This window comes from Megascapheus bottae, chromosome 6 (genome assembly GCF_031878675.1).
Source record: "Megascapheus bottae isolate mThoBot1 chromosome 6, mThoBot2.hap1, whole genome shotgun sequence".
Lineage (NCBI taxonomy): Eukaryota > Metazoa > Chordata > Mammalia > Rodentia > Geomyidae > Megascapheus > Megascapheus bottae.
In genome coordinates this window covers 77109931-77124472 of record NC_143514.1, presented here as the reverse complement: position 1 = coordinate 77124472, position 14542 = coordinate 77109931, and the positions used below count along the sequence as shown (strand labels likewise).

The window sequence follows — 14542 nt, the reverse complement described above, 5'->3', positions numbered from 1 at the left end:
CCTTTAGGGTTGGTTGTTTGTTTTTTTAATGCCTCTGTGACTCAGTTTCCTTCAGATGATGGGACTTACTCTGAAGGTTGCATGTAGTGTAATCCGGGCAGACCTGGGAAGCACAGTCTGTCTCATTGCCCCTCCCCCACCTCTGTAGGGGGAGGAGCCTGTCCTTGGGCAGCACCCAGGAAGTAGTGTCTGTTGATGACTGGCCAACGGTTTTCATCCTTATGAGGAGTCTAGATCATCCGTGTCCCAGGTGGTTTTGAGCCCCTTACCAGCTGTACCCAGTCATCCTGGGCCTAGGACCCTCTCCCCATGCAATTTAAGACTAGGCCAGGCCTGGGTAGCTCAGGGGGCCGAGATCTGAGGATAGAAGTTCAAAGCCAGCCCCGGCAGGAAAGACTGTGAGACTTATTTATTTTTTTTTTTTGCCAGTCCTAGTGCTTGAATTTAGAGCCTTGGTGCTGTCCCGGAGCCTTGAGCCCCACAGCTCCACTTCTGGCTTTAGGCTGGTTAACTGGAGAAAATATTGTCACAGACTTTTCTGTCCAGGCTGGCTTCATCCTCAGATAGGATTACAGGTGTGAGCCATCAGTGCCTGGCTCTATCTATGAGACTCTTATTTCCACTTTAGTCAGCAAAATGTTAAATGTAGAGGTCTAGCTCAAGTGGTAGAGCACCCACCTTAAATGAAAAAGCTGAGTGACACCAGGAGAACCTGACTTCAAACCCCATTGTTGGCACAAACACGTGCACACGTGCGCGTGCGCACACACACACACACACACACACACACACGCTCACATACAAAAACAAACAAAAAACCATGGGGCCAAGTCTACAGAGCACTCCACTTGTTAAGCATCTACTATGTGCTAGGACTATAAGGCCTTTTCAAGGCTGCCTCCCGTTAGAGATATATTGACTCCTCCCCATGCCCCTTGGGGTCAGGAAGCAGCCAGCCCAATGATGCTTCTTGGGGAAATTGCCCAGCTGCTATTATTGTCAAGAGCTACCTCTGTCCTTCCCTCCCTCCTTCCTAAAGCCCTGTCCTCCACCTCTGTGCCCAGTGGGCTCCTGATGCCCCCAGGCCCCGCAGAGAGCCTGGTGGTAGGTTGGCTGTTGACCTGGACATAGAAAACCCAGGCTGCCAGGGCGTGTTTTGAACAGGGAGAGTTTCACAAGTGTGTTCCCTGTACAAGGGGGTTTTTGTGTTTTGAGAGCGTTCAGGCCTGTTTCCATGAGCTGGCAGCAGGCGCCCCATCTCATTGAAACCAGGGCCTGCTTTCTTGACATTCTCTAATATTTGACTTTCCATTGCTGTCAGTTTTTTTTTTCTTCCTGTAAACCTTCATAAAAGCAGTTTTATTACAAAAATAAAGACAGAAAGCAGTTCCTTTAAGAGACTGGTCCTGAAGCGGGATGGTAGTAATCTTAGCTATTTGGGAGGCTGAGATCTGAAGATCCCAGTTTGAAGCCAACATGGGCAGAAAAGTCTGTGAGGTTCTTATCTCCGGTTAACCACCAAAAAAAGCCATAAGTGGAGGAACGGCTCAGGTGGTAGCGCGCCATCCTTGAGCAAAAGTGCTCAGGGACTGCATTCACGTCCCAGTACTGGTACCCATCCGAAGAGATTGGACCTTTGAGGGACAGGTGTTGAGCATGCCAGCCTGGCCAGTTTGTCATCCTCATGCCTTGTGATATGGACTTTAGGCTTGAGGGGAGGAAGGTTGCAGCCTGGGTGAGCAAGCACAGGGTAGTCCTGGGTCGAACAGGGCAGATGCCCTGTCAGTGGGGCACAAAGGGTCCGCCATGGTTGATTGCTGCTCTGTCTGAGCACACATTATCCTGGCTCCCTTGAGCTTTCAGACAAATGTCCCAGCTGTAAACATCAGGTGACCATGGGCTGGGAATATGACCTAGTGGTAAAGTGCTCGCCTAGCAGGCATGAAGCCCTGGGTTCCATTCCTCAGTACCGCATACACAGAAAAAGCTGGAGGTGGTGTTGTGGCTCAAGTGGTAGAGTGCTAGCCCTGAACAAAAAGAAGCTCAGGGACAGTGCCCAGGCTCTGAGTTCAAGCCCAAGGACTGGAAAAAGAAAAAAAAGAAAAAGATAAGGTGACCAGCATCTGGTTCCATGGCGTCCCTTCCCCACTTCTCCTATGAGACCTCCCTGGGGAGAGCTCTCGTTCCTGAGCCAGGGAGCCCTGGTCTGCAGGGGTGCCATGAGATACTCACCACCTGTGCCGTGTTGGCTCTGGCCCCCTGCCCACCACCTAGGTGGTAGCTGTTTGTGCAGCACATGCAGGATCTTGCTTGATGTATGCTGTGCTTATGATGCTGGGTCTTCTACACTTGTCCCCATTTCACAGATAAGCAGCCTGAGGCACGGAAGGCAAAGTCACTGGCCATGCCATGTGTTTAGCAAGCAATAGGGCTATGCCCTCCTTGGCATGGCCTGTAATCCTAGCACCTTAGGAGACTGAGATTCAAGGCTTTCCAAACCTCCTCTCTGGGAGGCGGAAGACCCAGCTGGCCACCTGATGCGCCTGTTTTTGTGTTTGACATTTCCTTGTGGGCACACTTGGGTTGTGTTGTCTTTGGTGGAAGACTCCAGAAGTTGTTCTGGTCTCTTCCTCTCAAGGTTTCCTTGTGCTTTCCTTTCCTGGTGCTCTGTTTGTAGAATACTTGAGTAAGGCGTTGCAGGCTGGCCCTCTTCCCCTCAGTAATGGCTAGCCATTACTGGAAGTGGTGCTGTGGGCAGGAGTATGGCCTAGTGGTAGGATGCTTGCCTAGCATGCACAAAGCCCTGAGTTCATTCCTTGGTACCACATACATAGGAAAAGCTGGAAATGGTGCTGTGGCTCAAGTCATAGAGCTCTAGCCTTGAGAATGCTCAAGGATGGCACTCAGGCCCGGAGTTCAAGCCCTGAGACTGGCAAAAAAAAAAAAAAAAGAAAAGTGGTAGAGTACTAGCCTTTAGCTAAGAGCTCCAAGGGCCTTGTGCTGGCTAGACAGAGGCTCTGTCATCTGAGCCACACCTCAGCCCTTATTTTTCTATTTTTTTGAATAGGCTTTCAAATTGATGCCTGGATTAGCCTGGACTGTGATCCTCCTGTTTGCACTTGTTGTGGAGCTTTTATAACAGGTGTGCACCACTGCACTCTGCCTTTTATTACCTGATGTGGGATCTTGTAAACTTTGCCTGGGCTGGCTTTCACCTGTAACCCTCCTGATCTCTGCCTCCCAGGTAGCTAAGATTACAGGGATGAGCTACAACTCTAGCATGTAACAGATTTCTTCCTTCCTTCCTTCCTTCCTTTCTTCCTTCCTTCCTTTCTTTTTTTCTTTCCTTCTTTCTTTCTTTCTTGCCAGTCCTGGGCTTGGGCTCAGGGCCTAAGCACTGTCCCTGGATTTTCTCAAGGCTAGGGCTCTACCACTTGAGCCACAGCACCACTTCTGGCTTTTTGCTATGTATGTGGTATCGAGGAATCGAACCCGGGTCTTCGTGCATACTAGGCAAGCACTCTACCACTAGGCCAAACTCCTGGCCCCCAGATTTCTTTTTTATATTTTAACCCCATGCTGATACTGGGGCTTGAATTCAGGAGCAGGAGCTCTTGCTTAGCATTTTTGCTTAAACTTGGTGTTCTACCACTTAAACATGCCACCACTTTTGGCTTTTTGCTGGTTATTGGAGATAAGAATCTTAGGGATTTTTTTTTTCTTCCCTGGCCTGGTTTTCAATGGTAATCCTCTATCCTCAATAGCGAGGATGAATATTCCAGCTAGGAGAGGATGGCTCTGAGAGGTGAGAGTGACAGAAATGGAAGGGACAGAGCTTTGAACCATATACCAGCACTGAGTGCACCCTGCCTTCAGGGCAACCACATACTTAACCCAGAGTCACCCACGTTCAGTGTGTCCTAAACTCCGACCCCTAGGGTACAGGGTGCGTTTCCAGTAAGATTGCAGTTATTCCAAAAAACTAAAGGAGCAGGCTGAAGCAACAATTTGAAGGGAAAAGCCCTGAAGCAATCTGACCTCCGCGCTTGGTGAGATTTGTTTTGGATTGTTATCAAAGTATTTTTGGTTTGGGATGGGAACAGAATTTTCTAGATCCTTCTTTTCACCTTTCTGTGATTCCAATGCTGGTTTTCTTCCTTCTGTGATGGAATGTCATGCTGTTGGCACCCTGGGTTTTGCTAGGCCTTACTGTGTGCAAGGAGTGTCCTAGCCCTTGATAGTTTTGGGTTTTTTGTTTGTTTGTTTTTGCCAGTCCTAGGGCTTGAGCATTGTACTTGGGCTTTCTTCGAGGCTTAGCACTCTAGTCAGTACCACTTCTAGCTTTTTTCTGTGTGTGTGGTACCTAGGAAGCGAACCCAGGGCTTCATGCATGCTAGGCAAGCATTCTACCACTAGGCCAAACTCCTGGTTGCTCTTGACAGTTTTTGTTTTTTTTTTTTTTTTTGCCAGTCCTGGGCCTTAAGCTCAGGGCCTGAGCACTGTCCTTGGACTTTCTCAAGGCTAGAACTCTACCACTTGAGCCTCAGCACCACTTCTAGCTTTTTTCTAGGCATGTGGTACCGAGGAATTGAACCTGGGTCTTCGTGCATGCTAGGCAAGCACTCTACCACTAGGCCAAACTCCTGGCCTGCTCTTGACAGTTTTAAATATGTGTGCTGGTCCTGGAGCTTGAACTCAAGACCTGGGTGCCATCCCTGAGATTTTATGTTCAAGGTTATCGCTCTACTACTTGAGCCAAAGCTCTACTTCTGGCATTTTTGGTGGTTCATTAGAGGTTAAGAGTCTCATGTATTTTCCTGTCCTGGAATCCTCAGATCTCAGCCTCCTGAGTAGCTAGGATTACAGGTATGAGCCACCAGTGTCTGCCTCTGTACCTTCACACACACACACACATACAGACACATACACACACACACACACACACACACACACACACACACACACCCCTGACTACTTCCACAACTAGTAGTTGGTTGTAGACAGAACTGGACAGTTAGCTGCTCTACACCATTTCTAAACTTGTTCCAGGCCAGGGAGGGAGGGTCTCTGGAAGCTCTGTCCTGGGAGTCCCCTTAGTGGCCACCTCAGAGGAACAGGCCAGAACTTCTGAGCTGAGACATTTGCCAAGATACTTTTGTTAAATTCAGACTCAGTCTTGGCATTTTGTGTGAATGTCTGGGTTGGTTTTTTGTTTTTTGGTTTTTCCTGGCATCATTCTGTCTTCTGCAAATACTTGTGACTACTATGAGCTCACGTTACAAACTGAGTGGTGAATGACAAGTACTGAGTACTGAGTTCTTCTCAAGCCACCAAGAGTGCATATACATATAGTGTGTTCACACCACAGTGCAGTCAGTGTGGCATTTTATCTGGTTGCTTGATCAGTCTGCAGAGAATGTGTCTGCTAGGATTCAGGGCCACCAGTTCCGTGAGCTGTGAGAAACCAAGCACATTCTAGAAACTGCTTAGCTGGCCTGTCAGTTGCCTCTAGCAATTTGCCTAAACAATATGCATGCCTTGTCCACAGAGGCTGGATCTCCTTAAAGGTTACAGTGTCCCAGACCAGGCAGATCTGAGGATCATGATCTGAAGCTAGCCCTAAGCAGAAAAAATTTCATGAAATTTTGAACCATAATCCTCAGATCTCAGCCTCCTGAGTAGCTTGGATTACAGGTATGAGCCACCAGGGCCTGGCCCATGGTAAATGCCCACATGAGCTCCGGAGCTGCAGCCCCTATTTGATAGGAGGGAACAGTGACATATGGGTGCTAGTCACAGCTGTGGGGCTGAGGTGAGCAAGATAAAGGTTCTGCCCTGAGAATCATGGCATCCACACCTCCTGGGCCTGTAAAAAGGGGTGGCCTGTATGGAAGAGCCAGCCAGGTGTGATTGTGGGCAGGGACTGAGGGCTGCAGCCTGAACAATCTGAGCACCCATCACCAGCTCAGTCAGTGCCTTGAAGCCCCCAGGGAGGAATGAGGGGTGCTCTGGGCTCTCCCGAGGGGAGCCTCCAGTCTCTGAACAAGGCTTTGCATGTGTTTGGGGGCTAGGAGAGATCCAGGGTGCTAGCTGCCTAGACACAGTGAAAGTTGAGAGTGACGGGAAAGAGACATGATTTCTTTCTTCTGCTGCCCCATGTGGACTAAACTTGGGGTGGGGGAGCCCCGAGCCCAGGGTTACTGATGTTCAGACCTTTAACTGTTCTGCAGACCACGTGACCCTGGGCCTCCCCTCAGTCCACCTGCAGTCCTGGGGAGCCATCTGCCAGCATGTAGAGTGGGGTAGGGCAGAAGTCTCTAGATCCTTGATGAATTTCTACTCTTCTGCCTTTTAAATGTTATTTTATTTTACTTTATTTTACAGATTCCAGACCTGTCAGGACTCTGTCAGTAAGTACCCTCCGCATCCCTGAGTCTGACTCCATTCCTTTTAGATCTGTGTTTTCAAGGCTACTGGGGGAGGGGGAGAGGGGGCTGGGCACCCTGTCCTTTTCCTTCCCCCAGTGCCCAGAATTGCCCCTGCAGGAAGCTATGAGCCCAGTGGCTTGGCTTGGGGCCCCAAGGGCCTTAGCCCTCTGTGGGGAAGCCTACCGCACAATTGTGTCCAGCTCCTGGCTCAGCCAGAGGGGATTTCCAGAAAGGTTTACTGACAGCTTTTCCTCTGAGCATTTGGGGCCTATATCTGGCTAAGAAGAAGTCTGAATAATATAGTTTCTCATTTTCTCTTTTATTCCACAAATAGCGCTCATCTATGAAGCTGGATAGCAAATCAAAAAGCACAAATTATGATAAACAGTCCCAGGCTGGATGCTTGGGTCTCACCCCTCTTACACAGGAAGCTAAGATCTGAGGATCAAGATTAGAAACTAGCCTGGGGGGCAGGAAAGCCTGGGAGACTCTTGTCTCTCATTAACCAGCATAAATCTAGAAATGGAGCTATGGCTCAGGTGGTAGAGCACCCAGCCTTGAATGAAAAAGCTAAGGGACAGAACCCAGACCTCAAGATCAAGCCCCAGTATTGGCATTAAGTATTAAGCACCCATTGGTCCCTAGAAAGGACGTGTGTGTGTGTGTGTGTGTGCGCGTGCGTGTGCGCGTGCATGTGTGTGTGTTTCCTAGAAGTTTTTTCAGAGAGTCCTTCCAGCCCAAACAAGTCGGAGGTCCCCTGAGCTGCCTCCTTGTGTGTGGGTCACCTGCATCCCTCATGCCCGGGGAAGTACCCACCCTATGCCAGGTGCAGGGCCAGGGGCTCTATAAACACTACAGCCACCCATCCACATTGGAGGCCCTGCTCTGGGTCCTCCTGGAGCTTGAACTGGTAGCCTGCCCAGTGCCCAGCTTCACAGGGGCACATGGGAACAGGGCAGTGCGCTGTCCTCAGCTGAGGGAGGTGCAAGGCAGGACACCTGCGTGTGACAGGTTCTTGCGGCTCATTCTCTGTGGGGTTTTTTTTTCTTTTCCGTTGATCAAATCTTCCATTACATACTCTTTCTTTCTTTTCTCTTCCTTTAAAAACATTTTTTTCCTGTGTTTGTTTTTTGGCAGTACTAGGGTTTGAACTCAGGGCCTCATGCTAGTTATGTGGGTGTTCTACCATTTGAGTTACTTGGCTAGCCCAAACCGTTCATTTCTTCCTTTTCTTTCTTTCTTTCTTCCTTTTTTTTTTTTTTTTTGTTTTGGCTAGTGCTCTATCACTTTGAACCATAGTGCCACTTCTGGTTTTCTAGTGGTTAACTGGAGATAAGATTCTTACGGACTTTCCTATGCAGGCTGGCTTCAAACTTTGATCCTCAAGTCTCAGCCTCTTGAGTAGCTAGGATAACAGGTATGGAAGCCACAAGTGCTAAGCTTGCCTTTTTTTTTTTTGCCAGTCCTAGAGCTTGAACTTAGGGCCTAGGCACTTTCCTTGAGCCTCTCTGTGCTCAAGGCTAGCACTCTACCACTTGAGCCACAGCACTACTTCCAGCTTTTTCTGTTTATGTGGTGCTGAGGAATCAAACCCAGGGCTTCATGCATGCTAGGCAAGCACTCTACCACTAAGCCACATCCTCCACTCCCCTACCCAGCTTGCTTTTAATTGAAGCATTCCAGTATTCTATACATGAAGAAAGTTTCCTATAATGATTTTTTTCAGTCTTGGGGCTTGAACTCAGGCCTGGATGTTGCCCTTGAGCTTTCTTCCTCAAGGCTAGTCTCTACTGCTTGAGCCACAGCTCCATTTCCAGCATTTTTTTATTTTTATTTTTTGCCAGTCCTGGGCTTGAGCTCAGGGCCTGAGCACTGTCCTTGGACTTTCTCAAGACTAGAGCTCTAACACTTGAGCCTCAGCACCACTTCCAGCTTTTTTTTTTCTATGTATGTGGTACCGAGGAATTGAACCCGGGTCTTCATGCATGCAAGGCAAGCACTCTACCACTAGGCCAAACTCCTGGCCCCATTTCCAGCATTTTGGAGGTCAGCTGGAGATGAGACCCTCAGGGAGTTTCCTACCAGAAATCACTTGGAACAATGATCCCCGGATCTCAGCCTCCCCCTTTGTAGCTAGGATTACAGTCTAGGGTCTGCTTTATTTTTCCCAGTCCTGGTGCTTGAACTCAAGACCTGAGCACCGTCCTTGGGCTTTCTCAAGGCTAGAGCTCTACCACTTAAGCCACAGCACCACTTCTAGCTTTTTCTATGTATGTGGTACTGAGGAACCTGGATCTGTGTGCTTGCTAGGTAAGTACTCTACCTCTAGGCCATGATCCCAGTTTCCTTGCTTTTTTTTTTTTTATTTTAAACATATGGTGGCTTCTATCCCAGGAAGTTGTCATAGGAAAGTTAAGATAGGTCTTGAAGGTTGCCAGCATTTAGATCCTGGCCAGACACTTACTGTCCCTGAACAACTCACTCTACTTCCCTGTGCTTCAGTTTCCCCATCTGTAAAGGAGACCTTCCTGGGTAGTTGTGTACATCAGCATATTAGTGTCTTAGAACAGGGCTGAGCACGTGCGAAATGCTACATGGGATGTTGACCACTGTCGTTATGAAGCCCAAATTAAAAGCAATGGATGTGGGCTTGGGACTTGGCCCGAGTGGTAGCGTGTTCACCCGGCAAGTATGAAGACCTAGGTTCAAATCCTAGTATTGAGAAAATCCCCCAGAAGCTGGGTGCCGGTGGCTCATGCCTGGTCTTCTTGATCTGAGGATCACATTTCAAAGCTAGCCCATATAGGACAAAGTCTGTAAGACTCTTATCGCAATTAAACACCAAAAAGCTGGAAATGGAGCTATGGCTCAAGTGGTACAGTGCTAGCCTTCCTTGAGCAAAGAAACTCAGGGAGAGTGCCTAGACCCTGAGTTTGTCAAACCTCAGATCTGGTGCCAAAAAAGAAGGAAGGAAAGAAGGAAGGAAGGAGAAAGAAAAAGAAAGAAAGAAAGAAAAAGAAAGAAAGAGAAAGAAGGCACATGGGTGCCTCAGGTTGTTGATCTAGGCTGGGAAGCCCAGAGTGACTCATGGCAGCTTTGAAGCAGAGAGGAAACTCACTTGGGGCCAGAGAGATGAATAAAGGAGGACTTCCCTCTTTGGAGGCTAGAGAGGAGTTGGGGTTCCCTGCCTCAGTTTCCACTCCCTATCCACAGGAGTCAAGAATATTGGTGGCAGAGCCTGGCCCAGGTTCACTGAGCGCACCCGGCCCCCCACCCGTGGAGCTGAGCACCCCTGTAGGGGCGGTCTGCCCGGAGAGCCTGCCACTGCTGGACACCAGCCTGGTGGAAGGGCCCTCTGTGCCCAGGGACCCTCCGGAGCCCCGAGTGTCCACAGAGCACACGAACAACAGGATTGGTGAGTCACCCTGTCTGGGGGTCTCTGGTGAGGCTGGTGAGAGGTAGGGGACCAGGATTCTGGGCCCTGAGTAGGAAGCCTAAGGTCTCGGGGTCCCCCACATGCCTGTGGAGGCAGGATGGTGACAGGAGGGTGCCACAGAGCTAGGTCAAGAAACAGCCTAGCACCTGCTGGTATTCAGTGAGGGGCCCCTGGACCCTGGGGACTGGAGGAAGATGGGCTGGTACCTGGCACCTCTCTCCTTGTTTCCCTATCATGGCATCCACAAGGGCACCACAGGCCCAGCTGCCCCCAGCAGGATGGGCGTCTGCTGTGGCTCCGTGGGCCCCGCCTCTTGCCAGCCTGGTACAACCAGAGGTTTTCTTTTTCTTTTTCTTTTTTTAATTTGCCAGTCCTGGGCTTGGGCTCAGGGCCTGAGCACTGTCCTTGGACTTTCTCAAGGCTAGAGCTGCACCACTTGAGCCTCAGCACCACTTCTGGCTTTTTGCTATGTATGTGGTACCAAGGAATTGAACCCGGGTCTTCATGCATGCTAGGCAAGCACTTTAACCACTAGGCCAAACTCCCAGCCAACCAGAGGTTTTCTGTAAGATCTAAACCCATCCACATTCCACCGCGTCTTCAAACCCCCATTACCCTTAGGGTGATATGTAGGATTCCAGGCCAAATAAAGAAATAGGAGGCAGAGAAAGTGGGGGAGTAGAGGCAAGGTTTATTTGAAAGTGAGTGTAAGGCACCAGGGAAAGGAAAGGAAAGCCTCTTAGTTACTGGTGGATTGGTACAGACCCCCAATTAGGACCCCCAGAAGGGAGGGAGACCATATATACTGTGAGGTCCTGTGCGCCTGCCTCTGGTGCAGGGAGGAAGAGGAGGAGGGGGAGGAAGGACAGGGGACTTCTGGGTCAAGCAGAGCAAGAAGGGGACCCGAAATCGGGTGTGTGCCTGCTGTGATTGTGGACCCTCCTTTACTTCTCTCTGGGTGAGTCTCCCTGGCATCTGAGTCTCACTGGCTGCTGGCTGCCCCCCTCTGCCTGGCCCTTAGGTCTGCCATTCAAGGTGGGTCATGGCTGGCTCCTGCCTCCCACTGTACCTGTCCACTCTCTCACTTACCAGAAGCTTCTCTAATTTTTAGATCCTTCCCTCATGACGAAGCTTCTTCTACAGGAGCCACTTCCTGGCCTAAAACAACCAAGTCCTTACCCTTGAGGCTAGTAAATTCCAGGTGTGTTCAGTGCCTCCTCCTCCAGGGAGCCTTCCTTGCCCTCTCCACTCTGCAGCCAACCAGGTGGCCAGATACCCCTCATCTATGCATCTTGACACCCCAGGCTTTCCCTACCCAGTGTCCCCACTCCTCCCCAACTCAACTTGGCTGGGAGTCCTCCTCCCCCCACTTCCCCACCGCACCAGGGGCCCTGTAATTGTTCTGCCCAGTTCTCTGGCCAGGGCGGCTTGCCTTTGAACACCTTTCCGGAATTGCAACTTGAAGTAAATTTTGTTTGAAAAGCCTCCTGAGGAAATACCACCAGAGACGCCTGCCAGTTTCCTGGGAAGTCTTAATTGGAGTGTTTTGACTGCAGGCTCGGGGCACTGCCAGGAACTCGGGGTGAGGCCCTGGAAGTGTGGGGAGAAGGGGCCCCACACCAGCTCCAACTCCATTCAGTGGCACTGGCCTGCCACCAGCCGGATGGTGCCCCCCCCAAGGCTGGGCAGGGAATGTTTCGGAGGTCCCCCAGGAAACCAGGACATGGGTGACTCCTGGCCTGGACACTGTCCCAAGGGAGCAGCCTCTGCTAGTTTTCAACCAGTACCCAATTCCCTGCCCTCCTCACTCCTGCCAGACCCAGACACCTGGGGCAGCCTCAGGATATGCCCACAGTGGGGTTGGGCCAGCCAAGGTGCAAGCCCTTTTCCTCCGCACATCTCCCCTCCTCTCATCTGTCTTTCCTCTGTTTTCTCCCGGACTGTGTCATAGCCTGGGGACCCTTCACCCCTCACCTCTGCCTTCTATCTTCGCTATGCCTAACCCCATTGAATGACTCCAGATCCGGGCCATGGCCTCAATGGGGTATGGGCCTAAGCTTCTGCTCCTGTGGGGTAGATCTTGGGAGACACAACTTGTCCCACTGTTTTTTTTTTTTTGTCGTCAGTTGTGGGACTTGAACTCTTGGCCTGGTCACTGTCCCTGAGCTCTTTAGCTCAAGGCTACCACCCTACCCCTTGAGCTACAGCACCACTTCTGGTTTTTTGGTGGTTAATTGGAGATAAGAGTGTCATGGACTTTCATGCCCAGCCTGGCTTTGAACCTCAATCCTCAGATCTCAGCCTCCTGAGTAGCTAGGATGACAGGCGTGAGCCACCGGTGCCTGGCTCTGTCCCCCTGTTCTTTCCAGTTCTCTCTGTCCTTTCTAGTAATTCTCTGTTTCCCTAGGGTGTCGATAATCCTAGCTGCTCAGGAGGCTGAAGTCTGAGGACTGCAGCTGGAAGCTTCCCTGGAGAACAAAGTCTGTTAAGACTCTTATCCCCAATTATTCAGTGAAAGGTCAGAAGTAGAGGTGCGGCTGAAGCAGAGCAGTGCCAGCCAGCCTTGAGCAGGAAAGGTGAAGCAAGAGTACAAAGCCCAATACTGGAATAAAACCAACCAACCAACCAAATGAAAGGCCATAGACAAGCTGCAAGCCAGTGGCTCACACCTGTCTGTAATCCTAGCTGTTCCAGGGGCTGAGGCTCCAATTAACAACTAGAAAACGGGAAGTGAGCCATATGGTAGTAACTCACGCCTGTAATCTTAGCTACTCAAAAGGCTGAAATCTGAGGATCATGGTTCAAAACTAGCTAGGGTAGGAAAGTCTCCCAGATTTTTTATTTCGAATTAACCACCAAAAAGCCAGAAGTGCAGCTGTGGTTCAAATGACAGAGCACTAGTCTTGAGCACAAAAACTTGGGGACAGAGCCCAGGTCCTCAGTTCAAACCTGAAGACTGGCACTTATAAAAAAACCAGAAGTGGAGGTATGGCTCAAGTGGTAGAGCACCAGCTTTGAGTGAAAAAGCCAGGAACAGCATTCAAGGACTAAGTTCAAGCCCCAATACTGGGGTAACACGCAAACACACACACACACACACACACACACACCCCTGACAAGCTGATATTAAGCAATGAGGTTGAGGGTACCAGGGCTCTATGAGAATCTTTTTTGAGGTTCCTGAATCTCAGGGGTGAAACTGGGTTACCCAGAGAGGCGGGAGACCCCACCCAAGTCTTGCTCTCAAGTTCCCTCTTGAATTTCCTCATTCCATCTTCAGAGCCTGGGACAGCTGGGAGCCAGACCCTGATCTGAGCCTGAGCTGCTGGCACTGGGCCTGCTGGACAGAGCCAGCTACCCTGGCCCAAGTCCAGGCTTTTCCCTTCCCGGCTTCTCAGGCAGTGTAGCTGTCTGGGCCTGCAGGCTCCCTCTGTGGAAAGGCCACTCCAGAAGTCCCTACAATGCAGTTGCTTATTAATTAGCAGGGCCCAGACCTGTGCAGGGTGTGTCCAGCCCATTGGGTCTGCCTGAACTGGCTCCCCCATTTTCTCTTGCCTTGCAGAGAAAATCTACATCATGAAGGCCGACACGGTGATTGTGGGGACCGTGAAGACTGAGGTACCTGAGAGCCGAGGTCTAGGGGGACCTGGGGAGCCTGAGCTGGAGGCAGAGCTAGAAGTAGACCATGTACCTCACTACCCGGAGCAGGAGACAGAGCCGCCCCTGGGCAGCTGCGAGGACGTCATGTTCTCCGTGGAGGAGGAAGGGAGGGAGGACTCCTGGCCTATGACCGCCTCTGGGAAGTGAGGCCCAGGCAGCTGGGCGCCCCTCCAGGTCGGAGGTCAGAGGCCACCAGGGCTTGAACTGAATCTGGTACCTAGTGATGGACCAGGGTGAGCATCCTGGCTTGTGTTCCTGCCTGACACCAGGAACTCATGGTCAGAAGCAGCACCCACCAAAGGAGAAGCTGTGAGATTGGCTCCATGTTCCTTGCTGGCTCCCCTGCGGCCTCTTCTCTCTCCCTGAGCCTCGGAGGTGACAGCCACTGGGCCTTGCTGGTGTGTCATCAGCCCCCAGTTACTGTAAACATGGCCAGGATGGGTAAGGAGTCAGGCTTTGAGGCCTCTTCTGAGTCCAGAGGGCAGTGAGAGGTTGGAGGCCTCATGGTGGGCACTCTGCATCCTTCCAGACCCAGCCCGGCTCCCCACCCACCCATCCCACTCCACCATCCCTGTGCTGGACCCAGGATCACTTCTCTGGTCTCAGAACATCTGACATTTTTCAAGCCACATGTCAAGAGAACCTATAGCTGCTGGAAGTCAGCTTATCCTGCTTGGCCCCAAGGCTTGTTCCCCACACAATGATGGGGGAACAGACTTGCATGGGATCTTTGAATGCACAGTGGCGCCTCCTGCTGGGCCCTGAGATTGAAACGGTGTCATCCTTACATCTGTAGCTTTCAAGTCACAGACCCTCAGTCCTGCAGCCTGACCAGGTTGTATGAATATTGGAAAGCAATCCCCCGTCCTCTCACAAAGACATCCAGCCTTGTTGCTCCCTGGCCTAACCTCTAACCGTGATTCTCAGATCTCAGCCTCCTTAGTAGCTGGGACTACAGGCGTGAGCCACAGATACCTGGCCTCTTGACCTCTTCTAACAAACAAGTGATGGATGACAT

At 50.8% G+C, this 14542-nt stretch overlaps 1 protein-coding gene across 1 annotated transcript in view; it reads left to right on the top strand.

The window, feature by feature from the left end:
- The window catches only part of Tnfrsf8 (TNF receptor superfamily member 8), a 41990-nt gene extending 28319 nt beyond the window's left edge, over nucleotides 1–13671 (top strand). Inside the window, exons 13-15 of the mRNA XM_090334027.1 lie at nucleotides 6385–6410; nucleotides 9642–9843; nucleotides 13427–13671. Coding sequence (XP_090190153.1) covers nucleotides 6385–6410; nucleotides 9642–9843; nucleotides 13427–13671 — 473 coding nt within the window. The remainder of the gene's footprint in view (nucleotides 1–6384; nucleotides 6411–9641; nucleotides 9844–13426) is intronic.
- Nucleotides 13672–14542: the final 871 nt, after the last annotated feature.